General features: G+C 35.4%; 1 protein-coding gene across 10 annotated transcripts in view; it reads right to left on the reverse strand.

Annotated features, from left to right (window-relative positions):
* Positions 1-3,554: 3,554 nt before the first annotated feature.
* The window catches only part of LOC131149174 (uncharacterized), a 47,990-nt gene continuing 31,034 nt past the window's right edge, over positions 3,555-20,510 (reverse strand). Inside the window, exons 5-9 of one of the 10 annotated variants that reach the window (XR_009135159.1) lie at positions 13,118-13,163; positions 12,438-12,523; positions 9,870-9,928; positions 6,031-6,221; positions 3,555-3,811 (exon numbers count right to left, since the gene is read on the reverse strand). Coding sequence is in view for 8 of the 10 variants with exons in the window: in XM_058099348.1 (XP_057955331.1) it covers positions 6,032-6,158; positions 9,870-10,003; positions 12,438-12,523; positions 13,118-13,163 (393 nt within the window). In the remaining 2 variants the exon portion in view is untranslated. Of the gene's footprint in view, positions 3,896-5,902; positions 6,222-9,869; positions 10,004-12,437; positions 12,524-13,117; positions 13,164-20,510 lie in introns of those variants that run through there. The other 9 variants (XR_009135160.1, XM_058099352.1, XM_058099353.1 and 6 more) reach the window with 9 other exon arrangements.

Here is a 20,510-nt window from a genome sequence, read left to right on the forward strand (position 1 = left end):
TTGGTTGTGCTTGTAGGGTTGCAAATCAATATCATTGTGATTATGTGATTGTTGAATATTAGATCATTGGGTTAATTCTTAAATCAAGGAATTTGTAGAACAAAAGTTTTAAAGAAATTTTAATAAACCCAATTCACCCCCCCCCCCCTCTCGGGATTACACCTTACTTCTCATATTTCTCAATGACCTTCTCACTGAACATGTTTGCATGGAACAGCCCCCTGGGTATATTAACCCTCGCTTCCCCAATCATGTCTGTTAGTTGAAGAAAGCTTTTTATGGCCTTAGGCAAGCCCTTTGCACCTAGTTTCAACGTTTCAACTCCTTTCTCACTCACCTTGGTTTTTACTGCAATCGTGCAAATACATCTCTCTTTATTTTTCATAAGCAGTCTGACACAATATACTTGCTTTTCTATGTTGATGGCATCATTATTACAGGCAACAACACCAAGCTTCTTGACAGTTTTATTACCAAGCTCAATTTTAAGTTCGCTACCAAAGATTTAGGTTCCCTCAGTTACTTCCTTGGTCTTGAAGCTACCCCCACTACTGACGGTCTTATTATTGTTAGGAATATACGAACAAATTCCCGAAACCTGTGAGAAACAAATAGAGAAAGAATAACGCCAAAGAAAAATTCAATCACACGCACAAGACAATATTTACGTGGTTTGGCAATTTTGCCTACGTCCACGGAGTTGCAGGGATTTCAATATTATCAGGAAGAAAGAACAGAGAGTGCGGCGATACAATTCTCTCGCTCTCGCTCTCTCTCGCGGATACAAACACACAAACCCTAATCACCCAAAAGCACCCTTTTTATATGTTGCGCCTAGGGTTCCGCTCCGAATGGGCTCCAAAAATTTTCCCCGGGGCCGTTGCCCCCGGACCCCCACGAGTACAGCTTGTACCGACCCAAGCCTTAGGATAGAAATCTCTAATTAAAAAGAGGTCGGGTCATCATCCAAATTAAGACACAACTAGGCTCCACAAAAGCCCAACAATTATCAGTCAGTTGAAATATGCACGAGACATTCTTACACGTGCTCAGCTACTTGACAGCAAACCCGTCCACACCCCATTGGTTGTTTCCCAGCACACGTATGTTGATGGTCCTTTATTTTCGGATCCCACGATTTACAGATCTCTCGTTAGTGCTCTTCAATATCTAACTATCACGCGTCCTGATATTGCTCATGCTGTCAACTCTGTCAATTAATTTCTCCACTCTCCGATTGAAGATCATTTCCTTGCTGTTAAACGTATTCTTTGCTATATTAAGAGCACACTACATTTTGGCCTCATATTTCATCCATCTACTCCTCGTGGTGCTCTAGTTGCTTACTTTGATGCAAACTGAGCAAGTTGTTCTGATACTCATCGTTCAACATCTGGTTATTGTATTTATCTTGCCAACAATTTGGTGTCTTGGAGTCCAAAGAAACAACCTACTGTTTCTTGCTCCAGTTATGAATCTAAGTATCGTGCCTCGGCTCTCACTGTTGCCGAAATTCTTTGGCTCATGCATCTTCTTTGTGATCTCAAAGTCCCTCTTCCCCAGCAACCTCTTCTACTTTGTGACAACAAGAGTGCGATCTTCTTGAGCTCTAATCTCCATTTCTCACAAGCTGTCCAAGGAGCTAGATTACCACTTTCTTCATGAATTTGTTCTTACTGACAAACTTCGCACCCAATACGTGCCCCCTCATTTGTAAGTTGCCGATATCTTCACCAAAAGTTTGTCAAGACCTCTCTTTGAATTCTTTCGAATCCAAGCTTCACGTCCAAACAAATCCGACGCTTAGCTTGCGGGGGGATGTTGAGGATCATGCTGAAGATCTGCCTTAATTCTAGGACATTAATTATGTATATATTTTCCATTTTACTTGTTCTAAGATTGGTATGTAATTAATTGTAATTATTGCACCTAATCACTATAAATAAACCTTACTCACCACTTTACAAGGTGTGGTGGCTTTTCAAACCTTATTAGTACTAAATGTGCCCTCAATTTCCGTTTCTTGGTTAAGTACGTTTCTTGCTTAAAATTGTAGGAGGGGCTAGATTCCCCCTCGTCAATTGGTTGATTGCAAAAGAATGTGCTATTTTCCGACAACAATATACTCTATGCCAAAGCTTCAAAAAAAGACTTCGCATCACCATGCTAGGTCCCCTAGACTTGGTCATGTTATACAAAACTTTGACGCATAATACTTTTGAGGAAGATATTGAAGACAAAGAGCTCGTAAGTTTAAACTACTTCTTAAGATAACTAGTTTTTTAATGGTCTAAAATTCAATAATTAGTCTTTGATAAATCTCTTGATTGGCATTAAAAGGTCTAATCCAACGTTCACATCCCTACAAAATTGTAGGTTTCACAACACTTCGGGACATATTACTTCTTATCTCAGGATTCCTATCTTGCATATATATTTAGTATGACCAAAAGAATTTGTAAAAAACAAATAGAGAAAATGTTGCAAAATAGAAAACGCTTCAAGGCACGTTACAATGTTGTTTTAAGCGTTAAAACGTTATTTGCCTCCACCAGATAAGTGTGTATTGAGTCAGCAAACACGTTTTCAAGATACAATGAAGTCCAGAATATAATCTAATATCAGTTTGCGTTATACACAAACGAAAAACTGATCACAAACACCCTTAAAATAATTTGAACAAATTTCTGAAATTCTGTTTCTGCAGAAAATAGAACCCAAAATTGAAAAAAGATATAATTTATGAAAGCCTTATGAGAGAAAGAGAAGTAGAGAATGATTGACTATTTTTTGTAGGATTTTTAGAGTTAATTTTATCTTTTAATAGACAAAATTATATTTATTCCCAATAGTTACAAAGATGGTTATTTGAATAAACAGTTACATCCGTTCAAATTTAAACGATCAGTTAAATAACCATTTTATTAATTGCCATATGTCATATTAAAATCTGACCGTTAGATTATTTATATGGTTTAGATCGCATCACTTGATCTTATAAAAAATATAAGATTAATTTTAAGTCATCTGATCATGATCAACGATCATAATCTCGCAACAATGCAAGTGTACAAAGTGCTAAATGCTTGTGCGCGCCACCGTCCTAGAGTGCACTAGAGTACACACTAGGACTATCTCTTCACAAACTTAAAAGAATATTCTTTCTTATCATTTATTAAAGACTTATTCTTTTTCACTCTTTTCAAAGTGGGACAAACCCACATAACATTAAATACTTCTCATAAATGCTTTAAAGAATAGAGAAAGGGAAGACTTCGAAAACACATAAAATCAATTATTTTAGAAAATATTTCGATTGAATTCAATATTCATATTCAAAGACAATGCCAATTATATTTGGAACTCATAACTGCATTCAGCACACAATTCCAATTAGTCTTGATTTTATCAACCACTATCCTAAACAAAGTTCGGCTTTAAGCCAAACCCACAGATTTTTGCATCTGCACCAACCTAAAGATATAAAATTGCACCAAGTTAAGAAATTCGCCATCAATAGTTTACAGGAACCTGTTTTCTAAGAGTCAGATGCATAGTTGGAAATTCAATTTCCAATTTTCAATTCATTGCATCTATATTTATCAAGCTTAATTCACTCGGAAAATAATGTACATTATCAACACTTGATAATCACAAATTTTAATTACTATTTAACCATGTAGTTTGATAAAATAAAACACCAATAACAAGAAACATCATATTTGCACGTCAGCTCCCACCTCTAAGCTTCTCAATACGCTAAGGGGTTTCCAAGTCTTACCAAAATATCCACTGCTCAAGCAAAGAAGTCCTGCAATCTCAAACAAACATCAAGGTAGAAAGATTGATTGGTAGCGCTCTCACCTTCTAATATATTTATTTTGTTTTGTGTTGCCTGCAATCATTAACAAAAATTTAAACAAAAAAAAAAAAAATTGATAATATTGATACTGTTAAATAATGATGACATGGTCAGCAAAGAAAGACTTTCATGGCCAAATCATTGACAGAATCGCAAAGTGGAAGAGCCTTCACTCTGTTACCTGTGTTTTTTGCTGGCCAGAAACTGAATGTAGAGATCATCTGTTCTCTTCATGTGATTTTACATAACCAAGTTTACTACAAGGACCTATTAGAAAAACCGATAGTCCTCTTCAAGGATGGGAAACTGAACTAAAGAGAATTTCAAGCCTGGAAGGGCAGATTGCTGGTTAGAATAAACTCATCACGACTGCCAGAGTCTACCATATCTGGAAGGCTTGGAATGAGGCAAGTTTTGACAATGTTGCTTGCTGCATTACTAGTATAGTAAATTCCATGAGTGATGCAGTTGTTTTTACCCTTAAGTCTGTAGGCTCGCTTTTCCTACTGTCAAGGTGTTTCGTTTTGGTAACATCACTCGTAGTCTATTTTCTTTTACTTTTTCATGTATTGTGCTTACTTTCTTCCACCCGTACCCCCCCCCCCCCCCAACAAAAAAATAAATAAATAAAGGGCACAAGATAAGAGAACCAGCCATAGAGAAAACTATATAACCTAATCACTCAACAATGGAAAGTGTTTCTCATCAAATTGATTACTAAATTATAGCATAGCAACATTTTTCTTTTTATTTTGGACGATTTTTTCGGATACATCTATTCATCTAAAATATGAAGGTTAAATTCAATTTTAAGTTAAAAATGAAACCCAAAAACACAATAATATGTGATATTCAATACTTAGATCTGCAATTGTGACAGTAAATCTTTCATCAGAAAAAATTCAGTTATGGTTGTCACAAATAAACAGCAGTGTAGAAGGATTGCCTTTTCTAAGGGTAAATACTCCTCTTAAGAGATTGGCGTTGGCCTGTGGGTCCGCTGCAGTAGAAGGCCTTAGCTGGCGTCCATTTCACTTATGAATCATTGGCAGGAGCAAATAAAGAGTAAAAGCATCATATTAGTTATTTAATCCATTATCAGGTGGCCCCTTTTTCAGCTAATTTTCTCCATCAAATGACAGAAGATATGTTGGATTGCCACTTTACCTAAAAGCTTAAGATGCTAGGTTGTGGGCTAAACAACATATATCAAGCTGTAACACTCTCCCACACTGCAGCCCAATTGCATGTGGAGAAATTAATAAATGATAAATAATACCCAGTATAGGGAATAAGATTATTTTTAGCCATCACAACAAATGGGGGCAATAGGACTAGAACCACGACCTCCAGGCAAACCATAACTCCAATGCCATGTTAGATTACTAGTTTACTAAAAGCTTTAGTAGTAAGATTATGGGGCAACAATATATATCAAACAAGATCAAATTCACAAAGTAAAACTTTCTACCTAGCTCAAAAATATGAATTAACATAGGGTAATATAATATATGAAAGTTCACCAATGAAACAATGTTCACAATCATTTAACTCATCAAGTTCCCCAAGTCGAACATTTCCTCAAATCAACTCTAAACTCGAGTGCCTTGAATAAACAAAACAATACTTCCGCCATTCAGTTCATTAAGACTGCATTTGCCAACTGTTGTGAAAAGCTGTACTGAAATGTTTACTAAGGTGATTCTCAACGTGGAGAAGACAATTGAAATTTTCCAGTGGTAATTATGCGCTCAGTCCTAGAGTTGTGTGATAAGGTGCAATGCAACCTTTTACTTTGTTACCATTCTAAAACCAAGAGAACAAGAAAAGAAAAGGAAACAAAGAATTCCTATGTTACTAGGAACATTGAATTTCTATTTGTAAGACTGACAGGGCATAATATTCAACTTAGAAATCACGAAATAAAACAAGAGAAGTTGCTTTCACCAAGAATATGACATGATTTGGGATAAATTCATTTTGTAATTGTAGGCTTCATAGTTGAATGGATTAAGCATTCTGGAGAAAACAAAAGGCCCATCAGCACATTATGTAAATTTTTTTTTTATATCCTTAATATCATAAATTAGTTTGAGATGTCAAAATTCCATATATAGCCATCTACTGATATTATAAGTAGATCTGATGGGGACAAAAGACATGCTTACATCAAAATATGAGGGGACTCGAATGTACGGAAGACATCAACAATTGCTGTTGAACCCATTTGTCATAATCTTGCGATAACTGTTGTAGAAGCAAGGGTACGAGCCGATCCACTAGAGCTTGCATCATTCTGTATGCCACCACACTTCTAATTGCTTGAATTGGTTTATGTAGTGCTTCTGGCTATAAACAACTATAATATTCGAGAGGAAGAAAAAATGCAGCTTGGATGAACATGCAACTTCCAAATTGTATAAACTTGTTGCAAGAAACAAGCAACTTGGTTTCAGGATTTTTCATATAGTTTGCCATATTGATTATTAAAGAAAGTTCAAATACATAAGCAAGAAATTTTTTTTACATACTTTGAGTAACAATTCTTGAAGCAAGCTTCCTTTAAAAAATAAAACTGAAGGATGCTAGTAGAGAAATAGGTGGTTGTAGAAATATTTTCTTTCCCAAATTTTACAAAGTTCAGAATTACTTCCATGCATAAGTTCCCCAATTGGAAGTATTTTTGGAAAATAATTTAGTTGTGGGAAACAGTTTTTTTTAGATAGCAAAAAATTCATTAAAGCGAGAACAGGAACAATTACATAAAATGAGGATATGCTGTCCTCCATAAAAGCAGAAAACAGAAAAAGTAAAAAATACAAAATATTTACATCAACGCTGCCTCCCAGTCCCTGTGGGTATCAGAGAATGAGAGACCCTCAAAAACCCTTAAAAGAAGGAGCTGAAAAGGAAGCCAAAAAAATAGATCTCGATAACATCAAATTTGGTGGAGTCTTTTGGTCTTTAAAAGTTCTAGCATTCCTTTCAAGCCATAGTTTCCACAAGGTAGCAAAAACTAGACAATCACAAAAAGTTTTCCTTTTTCCATCCCTTCCGAAACCCCAAAAGTGCACCACTATAAATTCATGAATACCCAAACCTCACCAAAGCAGGAGAATAACTTGCTCCACAGAAACTTTGTTACCCCGCAATGCAAAAACAAATAATAATTAGCCTCGTTCTCCTCATGACACATTACACATACATCTGGCCTGTGAGCCTTGCGAGGCCTCCTAGCCTGAAGCAATTCATTTGTGTTAATCATGTTGAGAGCCAAAGTCCGAATGAAAGCTCAAATATTGGAAGGGACTTTTGCCTTCCACTAATGTTTGGTTTGAAGGGATTCAGAACACTCAATAGGCAAGTAAGTTCATCCACCTCTCACGTTGAGACTCCTAAAAAAATGGAAGTCTCAAGACACAATGCCCCCCATTAGAAGAATAGAACTCAGAAATTGGTGCATCATGGGTGGAAGACAGTCCATACAGTCAAGGCACTAAATATTCAAACGAAGTTTCAAGCACCCAAAGATCATCCCAAAGATGAATCCTATCACCAGTGCAAACAGTGAAATGAATGAGGAAAAAATAACCAGATACTTGTGAAACAAATTTCCAGGGGCTTGCATAAGAATGCTACTCCCCCTAGTGTCCCACCATTCCCATGAATACCATACTTGCTCTTAATTACCTTGTGCCATAAGGGATTAGACTCTAACTATTTGCCTCTTTAAGGAATTCTTAGAAACCACATTACCGAGCCCAAGTTCCACCCCCCACCCCCCAACCGAAGTGATTTTGGTCTCCTAACTGCTCCCAGCTAACAAGGTGATCCCTCTTTCCTCCTAATAACATGGCCATAAAAAATATCTTATTAGCTTCTTCAAATGCCCAACTACTTTTATGGTAATTTTAAAAACAGGCAACATAAATGGGAATATTAAAATGGGAAGCACCCTACATCCCAAAGAGAGAGTTTACTTCTTCCACCCCTCTAATCTTTTCCCTAGCCTTTCAATCACAAGGTCCCAGAAGGCAGTTGACAAAGGGTTACCCCCAAAGGAAAGCCAAGGTATAAGATGGCCAAGCCAACATACAGTTTTCATTTTTCATTTTTAGTTTTACAAAGAATTTAAATAAAAAAAATCCAGCTTATTTTTCAGTTTTACAACATGTATATAAAACAGGAGAAAAAAAAAGTATTTGCTTTATCCATTTTTAGAATATCGCTTTATTTTCCATTCTCAAATTTTCAAATACTTACAAAAAATGCCACCTTATTTTCCAATTTTTAAAATTTTTATAGGAACAGTGAGAAACATCTTTTTATTGTTTTTCTATATTTTTTATTTCTTATATAATTTTAGGAAATTGAAAAAAAAAAAAAAAAAGGTGTTTTTTTCGTACTTATTTAGAAATCTAGAAATCAAAAAAATGAAAAAAAAAATTGACAACTATACAAACTATTTAATTTTTACCCTTTTAATACAAATATTGGAAAAGCAAAAAATAAGCTGGTATTTTTATCACGGAAAAATTAAAAATGGAAAATGAAAACCGTCTTCCACAACTAAACACGGCCTTAATGATTTCCAAGCATGATATTAGTACATAAGGGAAGGATAGCCTTAAACTATTTTCATTCACTATTCTAGAAAACCTAAAAAAGAAACAAAGTATTTCCCCAAACCAACCAACCTGGCTTTTTAAAAATGAAAACCAATAATTCTAGGCTGAGGCCATTTTTAAAAATGAAAACCAATAATTCTAGGCTGAGGCCAAAATAAAGAAACCACCCAAATTTTTCGTAAAACTATAGCAGGAAACATGTCTGATAATTTTTTTTCCCATCCCCCGCTATTTATTCTCGAGAACATGTCCAAGTGGGCAAATTTTGGAAGCAGAAAAAAGTTATTTCCAACTATTTCCGAAAATAATTTTTAAATGTTGTATTCTCCTTTCTTTATAATAGGAAACTAAATGAAAACACATTGCTAGTTTTCATGAAACAAAAAACAAATACACACAGCGTAGCCTTAATTAAGTGGTTGTTTGGCATGACTATACAAGATTACGAAAACAAAAGCTAAAAACCAGAAGCCAAAATTAAAAACCAAAAACTAGTAACCTATTTGGGAAATATTTTTACAACTAAAACAAATTAAATTTTGATTGAAAAAATGCTCATTTTTATCCTTCAATCATATAACAATGAAAAAAATAATATTAAAATAATAAAAATACAAAATAATACAAATTAAAAATATTATACTAAAAATTTATTATAATTCTTTCACTTAATTATTATATTTCAGAATTTACTTTACAAAAACAATCTTATTGTACGTGACAATAGAAAAATAGTAAAAATATTTTTTAAATTCATATGATCAATTAATTTTAATTTTAATTAAAATTATGTATAAATATATGGTTTAGTCCACAAAAAGGTAATTCTAGATATAAAAGTATTCTAAAAACAAGTTGCCATAATAAATGAAAATAATATAATCTAGTGTGCAGTTTTTCAGAAAATGGCTCAAAATTGACACTAGAAACAGAAAACTGGAAAAATAAACAAACAAATTTTCATGATCTGTTTCTTCACTATATAGAATCGAAAATAGGAAACATAAAACATAAATGATACCATGATACCCTAAAAGGAGGTTAAAGATAATTCAACATTACAAAATTTGCCAACATATATTCCTAATCATCAGGTGGATGAGGAAGAGGAATTGAGAGAAAATCAAAGAGAAGATTAGTGCATCAAAAAATCACAAAGGATGTGCATCATAAATTGTTCATTAAAATTATGTTTGAGCAATAACTGGAAAACAAAGTTGGAGGTGCGGATTGAATTTACAGTCCAACATAAATTCAAAAATACATAACAAAGTGAGGCAATGTTCAGAAATTTAAGTAATAATGTCCGTGTGTCTGTGCACACTCATGTCTTCATGCAGATAAGCTGTAACTAAACCACAGTACACAAAAGTACTTACAAATTTCCTGGGCCCTCAACAGCAGAGGTAGGCAGCAGGGCTAATGGCAGTGTGTAAATCTGTGCAGAAAGGATGATGTTGCTGTATGACTGAGATAGTTGATAATTTGGGAACCATATTTTCAAGCTTAATAACTAGATTAAACATAGATGTAAGCATAAAGGACAAGAAAAAGTTCATTTTAAATACATAGAATATAAAAATACAATAAACAAAGGTTAGGTGTAATTTGCACATCAAAACTTGTATACTACAAGATAAAATCAACCCTGCAATACAAGGGAAAAGTTTGATTCATAACTGAGAAAAATTTTGTCAAAGGCGGCTAAAATTATTGGTTCTATAACCTAGAAACTTAAAGAGGTTGATTTAAATATGGTCAAGTTAATTCTAACTCATTTTTCCTATGGTACAAAGGTTACAAAGGCTGAACAAAAGGTGCAGCCCTTCCCTGCACGCCAATAAACCCCCAATCTTAGAGGGATTTTATCCTAGGTCTTCAGTAAGACATAATTTTTTTTTAAAAAATTCTTATCCACCATTAAGTTTTGCATGAAGCTTGGTAGTCGATTGGATTTTGAATTAAGTTTGTTAGAGACCAGTAGTCAGAAATTAATATCACCGATTACATTACACAATAATTTATATACTAGAGTAGATACAAAAGACGAGGAGAGCAACATTCAAACTTGCTAGAGGTGGAGAAAGAAAGAGCAAGGACATAGATAATATAAAATGTATAAGGGACGATGGAGTAAAAGAAAGATGGCAAAGTTACTTGAAGAAGCTGTTTACTAACAACCAAGTAGAAGACTTAAACTTAGTATTGACAAATGAGGAAAAGGCTAAAATTTAAGATTTATTTGCAAAACTAGAGTTATGAAGTTAAGTTTGCATTAAAAATGAAAAAAAATGGAAAGGTTATGGGACCAGATGACATCCCATTTGAAGTTCAGAAATGCCTACAAGAAAAAAAACAAAATTATTACACAAAAAATGCTAGACGATGAATCGGGCGAAAACTTGAACTACACACATACATACTTTTAAAAAAAGGTAAAGCCAACAGACATATAAAAACTGGTGCTATTGAGGCTACACCTCCCGATTTGTCAGGTATACTATGAAGAATGGCATGGATCGGTAGGAAATACCATCCAAGCACAATATGAGGCGGGGTGGGCATCGGATTAGCAGGCATATAATTGTCGGGACGCCCCAAAACATTGGGAGCATAAAAAATCCAAATGGAAAAAGAGATAGCAAAAGCTACCTAACCTAAAAGAACATTAGTACCTAATGAAAGGAGACATTCAACATTGTAATAGCTATCATGGAATTAACTTATGGGTCATATAATGAAATTGTGGGAAAGAGTAATTGACCAAAGGCTAAGGTTAGAAATGAAAGTTCCAAAAAAATCAGTTTTACTTTTATGATTGAGGAATTAACTACAGAAGCTATATATATATTAAGAAGATTAATGGAAAAATTTAGGGAAAAGAAGAGGGACTTGCATATGATAGACCACCTAGGGAAGTTCTATGGTGGATTCTTGGAAAAAAGGAAATATACAGCAGGTATACTCATACTGGCTTTAGGGCTACAGTTGAAGAGTTTATGCTACATTTGGTTTGCAGTATGGACTGAGGTAGGAATTAGAGAGAAGAAAGAAATCAAGTGATAAATTCGATTCCATTATGCCCGATTCCATTCCATTCTTATGTACCAAACATGCAATTAGGAATTTTCAATAAACATGCCTTTATCTTTTTGCATTACTCATGGATGAACTTACTAGGAGCAGCAAAATGAGGCTCCATGGTACTTCGAATAGAAATTATGAGATCATAGGGTTGGAGCTGTATGTATAAATTTAATAGAAATTATGAGATCATAGGGCACTTCGAAAAAAAATTGAGCTAGCTCTGTTGATGGTGGAAAGTCTACTAGCAGATACTATATAAGTTGGTAGCCTGGAAATGTACATAATGTCCAGTAAAACTACCACCAGACTTTTCTCTCTCTTCTCCATCTATAACTTTACAACAAATTTTTTGATAGATAATCTGAATCCTGTCACTTCAACCATAATATTAACTCTCAAAGTTTCTAAAGGATAAAAGTAAACAATTCACATTATTTTATGAAAAAAATCCTCCAATAATGCTTTTTTAGCAAGTTGTCCTGCAAGCAAGTACCCCAATCAACTATGAGTAGGAAGAACACCATAAACAAGCTGCATAGCCAAGCTACATTATTGCTATATACATAATAGTGATTAAGATTGAAGTGGGGCCACAAAATTTTACCAAAAAAGCTGAATATACTCCAAATAATGCAATTTTCACATCAAGTTATTTGCTTCTACTGAGACAAAAAACCATGAAGGTGCAAAATTTAAGCAAATTATAAAATATAAAAAATAAATTCATCTTAGTGCAAGTGTCTGTGAGGCAGACAATAAGAGCAATGTTTCAGAGATTAGTTGTGCCCTTGGGTTGTTTCACATCACAATAAATATCTTTCACGTGATTACTACTTAGAATAATATTATATGAGAGCTACCTCAAGAGTGAGATTCAACTTCACGTCGACATCCAAAAATGGCTCAGACTCATTAGTGTCCCATGTAATGTGGTTTTTCATCGATGCTGCAAATTGAAGCAAATTAAAGTATCATGTATCCTTCTGACTTGCTTGAGATAAAGCATAAATACCATACAATACACTAAACAAATTCCCAGGTTCTAAATTTCTAATAGATAAAGCATAAATACAGTACAGTACATGCTATGAATTCTTGAACTATGAGCAAACATGTTAAAGCCTCTAACTAGTATTGCAATGAAAGCATTAGGATACAGCCTGTTTCTGCAGAAAAGGCTTATTTTGGCAGGCAGACTCAGCAAAAGCACTAAACCAGTTACATAAATTACTTTGAAATAAAACTCAGCAATAGCACTAAACCAGATACATAAATTACTTTGAAATAAGTTGCATACATCCTATCAATATAAGGCTCTAAACAATCCACACATAAAGCATAGCAAAAATAAATTGATAAAACAAGGCTCTAAAAAGTCCACATATGCAACAAATTTACAGGAGTTCAATTTTTCAAATTAAACATAATAAGGAAGAAATAGCTCAAAGTAAATGAAGAATTTTCATTCCCATGTGCCACCATGCATTCATTTAACAGGTCAAGAGTAAGCAGCAAGGTCTAAACTAGGCTTATCATGTACCTGAAAAATGGCTATTTTGGCGCTCCAAGATGTCAGAACCCTCAAACTGCAATATATTCAAACAATAAATATCTATAGCACATCTTAAAGGACAACATATTTACATGTCATCAAATTGAGATGAGTATCATCAAATTAAAAACATCGACAAAGACAATCAGAAGCACCATAGGAATGTATGCTTTTGTGAAATGATGCAGAAGGTTCTTTGAAAAGAATAAAAATTAAATCTTTACTGTACTGTTCAACACTTAATATTGAACAACAGAATGAGGATTTATATCGTTCCAATAATTTTGCAGAAATATCTAAAAATTATCAATGATTTAAAAAAAATAAAGATAAAAAGCATTAATAATGAATAAGCAACAGGAATTGTGTTGATCATCATTATTACTCCTTCACAACATTATCTCATGACCAGTTGAATATAAAAAATAAAAGAAAATGAAAAACAACAACAGTTCTCTAAGTTTTTTCAACTCCTAAGCCCAATTTCAATGCCTTACCAATGGCCTATTTCAATCTTAACAAATCTTCAAACTTCCAATCCTAATCTCAACTTATTGAAGAACATTAAGTAGCTAACTTAATCCAAAAAATTTACAGAATTTTGAATAAAATCCAACATAAATTTGCATATTTATTATTATTGCTTTGTTTTTTTCAAAAATTGTGAACTCTAGAAATAATAAAATTCACATGTTCAAATGCACCGTGTTAGGGTACTACTTTACCCAAAAGCTTAAGTTATTAGGTTTGTAAGCTATCAATGTATATAAAGCCTTAACACTCCCCTGCACATGCAGGCCAATTGCACATGGAGGGTGATAACCATATGTTTAAATCCTGAGTATCCTTGACAATATTGAGTAAATTAGGAAAGTGAGTAAATGTAGAAAATTGTGTATTATTCTGTAGGGAGATTATTTCCTTGTTTAGAGTCTTTGTTTGTATTATATATTGCAAGATTGGGATGCACATATTTTAAGAATTCAAGAAATATTGAAATTGAATTCCGCTCACATGGTATCAGAGCTAGGTATCTCAACCTTAGCTAATGATGGCCAGCAGCACCAGCAGAGGGTCGACCTCTTCTGGAAAACCCGACGGGGATTCAGAGGCCACATCCGCTGGGGGTTTGAATGGGCTGGACAATACAACCTTTCCACTCTCAGTGGAGAAATTGAAAGGAAAAAACTTTCGTGAATGGGCACAATCTATAAAATTGGTGATTAAAGGAAAAGGGAAACTGGGTTACCTTATCGACGAACGGAGGACAGCAGACCCTACCGATGCTGTCACCTTGCAAAAAATGGAGGTCCGAAAACTCCATGGTCACGGCTTGGCTCGTCAACTCGATGAAGCTAGCGATCTGAAAAATCTACCTGTTCTTACCTACGGCGAAGGATGTCTGGGACACCGTTAGTGAAACCTACTCTAATGTCAAGAGTTATTCGCAAATCTTTGAAATCAAAACCCAGTTGTGGCAAATGAGGCAAGGCAATGGAGATGTCATGGAGTATTTCATGGAGATGACCCATCTCTGGCAGGAGCTCGATCTGAGCATCGAAGAGGAATGTGAGTGCTCCGGCAATAGCACGCGATACAGGAGGAGGCTCGAAAATGAATGGGTCTTCGAGTTCTTGGCCGGCCTCAACCGAGATCTGGATGATGTGCAGGGACAAATCCTCGGCCGGCAACCTCTGCCTTCAACCTGAGAAGTACTCACTGACGTAAGGAAGGAGGAGAGCAGGAGACAAGTGATGCTCAAGCCCCAAGGAGATCGTATTGGGCCGGACTTGTCCGTCCAAAATCTGAGTACAAATGGGAATGGGCCAAATCCCAATGGGCCTGACGTCTTGGCCTTATATCAAAAGGCCCTGCAGGATCCGGGCAAAGATCACGAAAAGGTAAAATATGGTGCGAGCGCTGTCAAAAGCCAAGTCATTCAAAAGATACTTTCTGGGAGATTCATGGAAAGCCTGCAGATTGGAAGCCGAGACAATATCAAAAAAATCGTGGGTATTAGGCTACTACTGACAGTTCAACTGAAAATTCACAAGGTGAAAAAACCAATAATACCACTCCAAGTGGTGTATTCAGTCCTGAGCAGTTGGATCAACTATATAAAATGTTTTCCTCAATTCAAACATCGGGTCAGTCTTCCACTGGTTCTCTAGCTCACCGAGGTAATTTTTTTTCAGCCCTAAATACTATATCCCATTACAAATCACCATGGATAATTGACTAGGGTGCACTGATCATATGACTGACTCTTATCAATTGTTCTCATCTTATTCACCATATGCTGGAAATCTGAAAGTAAAAATTGCAGATGGATCTCTATCACTTGTTGCTAGCAAAGGAAGTATTCGCATATCTGATTCTATAACTTTAAAATCTGTCCTACATGTTCCTAAGCTATATTGCAACTTGTTATCCATTAGCCAGTTGACAAAAGATTCCAATTGCTCTACTAAATTTGTTTCATCTCATTATGTTTTCCAGGACCTATCATCGGGGAAGATGATTGGCAATGCTAAGGCGTGTGAGGGACTCTACTACTTTGAGGAGGCAAATACGAGTGAATAATGTAATGCATTTGTGATTTTACATCTATTTCTAGAGATAGGAAACTTTTGTTATGACATTCTAGGATGGGTCACCCAAATTTTCAATATTTAAGACGTTTATTTCTTTTTTATTTGTTTAAATAAAACGTCTTTTGATTTTCAATGTGAAGTTTGTGAGCTTGCAAAACACTAGCATAGTTCTTTCCCAAAATCCACATGCAAACCATCCCACCCATTCACTATGATTCACAGTGATTTGTGGGGACCCTCACGCTCCCCCAATCGCACTCATACAAAATGGTTTGTTACCTTTATTGATGATCATATTTGTATTTGTTGGGTCTACTTGATGAAAGATAAAACTAAAGTCCGGTCTATTTTTGTCAATTTTCACTCCATGATTCAAACACAATTTCAAACTCGCATTCAAATTCTACGGGCTGATAATGGTACAGAATATTTTAATGATATTCTGGGAAATTATCTTCAAGAAAGTGGAATTGTACATCAGAGTTCTTGTGTGGATACCCCTCAACAAAATGGGGTAGCTGAACGAAAAAATAGACATATACTTGAAATAGCTCAAACATTGATTTTACTACAAATATGAAGAACTATTTTTGGGACAATGCTATCTTAACAGCTACACATCTCATTAATCGAATGCTGAGTCGACTTCTTTCCTTCACAACTCCTCTCAAAAAATTCCAGGAATATTTTCCTACCTCTCGACTCCACTCCAGTCTTCCTCTGAAAATCTTTGGATGTACTGCATTTGTTCATGTTCATGCTCACAACTGAGATAAATTGGAACCTCGTGCGCCTTTATTGGTTACTCTCCTACCCAAAAAGGCTACAAATGTTATGACCCTATATCCCAAAAAATGTTTGTTAGCCTTGATGTCACTTTTTTTTGAAACCACTCCTTATTTCCAAAAGCCCTCTCTTCAGGGGAACAAGTGGAGTGAAGATCGGTCCTTTGATTTCTTTACTACTAAATTTTTGCCATCTAATGAGTCTCCCATTGCTTCATTCCCTGACCCATCTAATGAGTCTACCATATACAAATGATCACTTAAACTCGGGGGGAGATGCAGAAAAATGAAAGGAAATACTTGTTTACTCCAGAAAACCAAAAACAAAGCACAGGAAGAATCTCATACCTGAGGCACCAAAAGAGTTGGAACCGGTGATAGCTTCGAGCAACCATGAGTCGATGCCCAGTCCTGATCAGGTAATCAATGATCATGAGCTTTCTTCTGATAAGTCTACACCTGATGACATAAATTTACCCATTGCAGTCAGAAAACAAACTAGGTCATGTACTCTATATCCCTGGTCAAAATACATGTCCTATAAAACTCTATCTACAGGGTATCGTACTTTTACCCCTAACCTTGATAGGATAAAAATTTCGAAAGATATTCAGGAAGCTCTGGAAAGTCCTGAATGGAGGGAAGCCGTTATGGAAGAAATGTGGGCTCTAAAAAAAAATGAAACTTGGAATGTTATGAACCTGCCGAGTGGAAAGAAACTAGTTGGCTGCAAATGGGTCTTCATAGTGAAATATAGAGCTGATGGGACAGTTGAACGATATAAAGCCATACTCGTTACAAAAGGATTTACACAAACATACGGCATTGACTGCAAGGAGACATTTGCACCAGTGGCAAAACTAAACGCAATTCAGGTACTTCTATCATTAGCAGTTAACTTAGATTGGCCACTACAGCAACTAGACATTAAGAATGCATTTCTAAATAGTGAGCTAGAAGAAGAAGTCTACATGATTATACCACCAGGATTCAGTAAGAAAGGTGAAGAAAACAGAGTATGCAAACTCAATAAGTCCATATATGGACTCAAGTAATCCCCCAGAGCATGGTTTGACAAATTTGCAAAGGTAATTAAAAATCAGGGATATCGACAAGGGCAATCAGATCACACTATGTTCTTTAAACAGTCTAAAAATGGTAAGAAAACAATTCTGATAGTATATGTTGATGACATAATTCTAACTGGAGATAATACAGTGGAGATGGAAAGATTAAAGAAAGTCCTAGCTGCTAAATTTAAAGTTAAAAACCTGGGACAAATGCGTACTTCTTGGGAATGGAAATTGCTAGATCAAAAAAAGGTATCAATGTCTCTCAGCGAAAGTATATCCTTGATCTCCTAACCGAAATTGGCATGCTTGGATTCAAACCTAGTGAAACCCATTGCATTTGCGGTAAAGAGGGTCGAAGAATGTGGAATACCAGTTGAAAGAGAAAGGTATCAGAGATTGGTTGGTAAACTAATTTACTTATCGCACACCAGACCTGACATTGCAGGTAAATGTTGTAAGTTAACACCTGCATTCACCGAAAAAGACTCATCTAGATGCTGTGTATAAGATCCTCTAGTACCTCAAGGGTTCTCCAGGCAAGGGACTCTTCTTTAAAAATTGTGAAAGCAAGGAAGTGGAAATATTCACAGATGCGGATTGGGCAGGATCGGCAGAAGACAGAAGGTCAACCACTGGATATTGCACCTTTGTATGGGGAAATTTGGTAACTTGGAGGAGCAAAAAATAGAATGTGGTGGCTCGAAGTAGTGCTGAAGCTGAATTCAGAGCAGTTGCACAGGAGATATGTGAAGGACTATGGTTACGGAAACTCTTGGAAGAGCTACAGGTTCTGGTGAAATGCCCTATCAAACTCTATTGTGACAACAAAGCAGCCATCAGTATCTCTCTCAATCCAGTTCAACATGGCGCGACTAAACATGTGGATGTGGACCAACATTTTATCAAAGAGAAGGTTGAAGAAGGAATCTTCTGTATGACTTATGTACCTACAAGGAACAAACTGCAGTTATCTTTACTAAATGGTTAGCACAACTTTGACGAACTCATTGGCAAGTTGGATATGATTAATATCTATGATCCAACTTGACAGGGAGTGTTGAAATCCCGAGTATCCTTGACAATATTGAGTAAATTAGGAAAGTGAGTAAATGTAGAAAATTGTGTATTATTTTGTAGGGAGATTGTTTCCTTGTTTAGAGTCTTTGTTTGTATTATATATTGAAAGATTGGGATGTAGATATTTTAAGGATTCAAGAAATATTGAAATTGAATTCCACTCACACCATACCCTTTAGGCCATGGTAAATTTAAATTACTTTGATAAATTTGCAAGTTTGTTGCTTTGTAATGAACAAGTTCATCCTAACCATGACGTGCATTAATTATTTTAATTAATATTGGAAATTTCATTTATTAGTGATAGGAGGAGGCGAGGAGTTTAGAAGAAAGGAAATTAAGATAACCCATGTCAAACATAGAGAATATAGGGGATTGGACAGAAACAAAAAAGAAAAAGAAAGCAGGGGCATGCTGAAACCAGGTGTGACACCTGGCAGCACTACAGACTAACAGAAGCCACCAGGCAGCACCGTAGAGCAAAAGCAAATACCAGGCAGCACCACAGACCAGCATCAGACACCTGGTAGCACTGCAGACCAGCAGCAGACACCTGGCAAACAACTGGCTGCACTGCAGTAGCTGCTGTTCTAATATGTTTTTAGCATTAGGCATACCAGCAACAGCAAAAATACACCTTAACAACTGCAATAAACCCAAGTTCTAGAGATAAGAGGAAAGGAGGAGAAAAACAAATCGCAGAAAGTTAAGAAACATCAGGAAAATTCAGGGAAAAACAGGAAAAAATAAGAAAATTGAGAGGAACCTCAAAATAATTTGGAGTAGCTAATGTTTAAGGTAGGTGTTATTAATTTTCATTTATTCATCCAGAGATTTTGCATAAAAATGGAGTTTTATAAGGAAAAGGGTAGAAACTTCCAGGAAATTGAATCATAACAAGCTAAGACTATGCTAGTTATTCTCTAAATTACTTGATAGGACAGCACTTATGTTATTCTAGGTTTTCATTGTTGTATGTTTTTTGGTTTAGTTGTAAATTTACATGTGATAGATGTTGATCTTGTAAGAAAGATATTGTGAAATTTGAGCAAGTAGGGATTGTGTCTCACTTGGGCGAAAGGCCCTAAACCTCCTGAGGGCATTTCCGCGTTAAGTGGTGGTTGGCCAAGCTAGAAATTGGTAGTTGTTTGAAATGAAAATTTACATTTGTTTAAGACAATGCTACTATGTTGAAATGATGTTGATGTGCATGCTATTTGAATGTCTTGTGATGGTAATTCTAGGTGAAGAGATTGCATAGAATAATAAAGAGTGTGTTCATGAACAATATGATTATGCATGTATATACAGAAATCATATCTTAAAATATTGAAATACTTGTATGAATAGGGGGAATTAAGTATGCCTACTGAGCTCATGGTTCCTCACCCTATCTCTAGTTCAACTGGACCGAAGGAAAGCCCCACATTTTGACATGTACTACAGGTTGGCAGGAAGACACAAAGCCTATGTTTGTTGGCAAACATATTTATCTACAGTGTAAAAATGTTGTTTACATGGAGACATAAACAAAGAATGAATAACACCTATATTTGGAACAATATAATTTTTTTAAGAACTTATTTCAAGCAAAGGCAACGAAACTAGAACTCAAGACCTCCTGACAACCATGGTTCTAATACCATGTTAAGTAACCACATTACCTAAAAGCTTAAGCTGTTAGGTTGTGGACCAACAATGCATATTAAGCCTTAACACACCATAAAAAGTTTTCCAAAATATGTTCTGTTTTTACTACCAATTGTCATGCTTCAATCAAGCCCATCGTAACCCTCCTCCCACTTTTCTTTCTCAAATCTCAAAACTGTGTTTATATAGGTGTTTATATAGA

The sequence above is a fragment of the Malania oleifera genome, chromosome 2 (genome assembly GCF_029873635.1).
Source record: "Malania oleifera isolate guangnan ecotype guangnan chromosome 2, ASM2987363v1, whole genome shotgun sequence".
Taxonomy (NCBI): Eukaryota; Viridiplantae; Streptophyta; class Magnoliopsida; order Santalales; family Ximeniaceae; genus Malania; species Malania oleifera.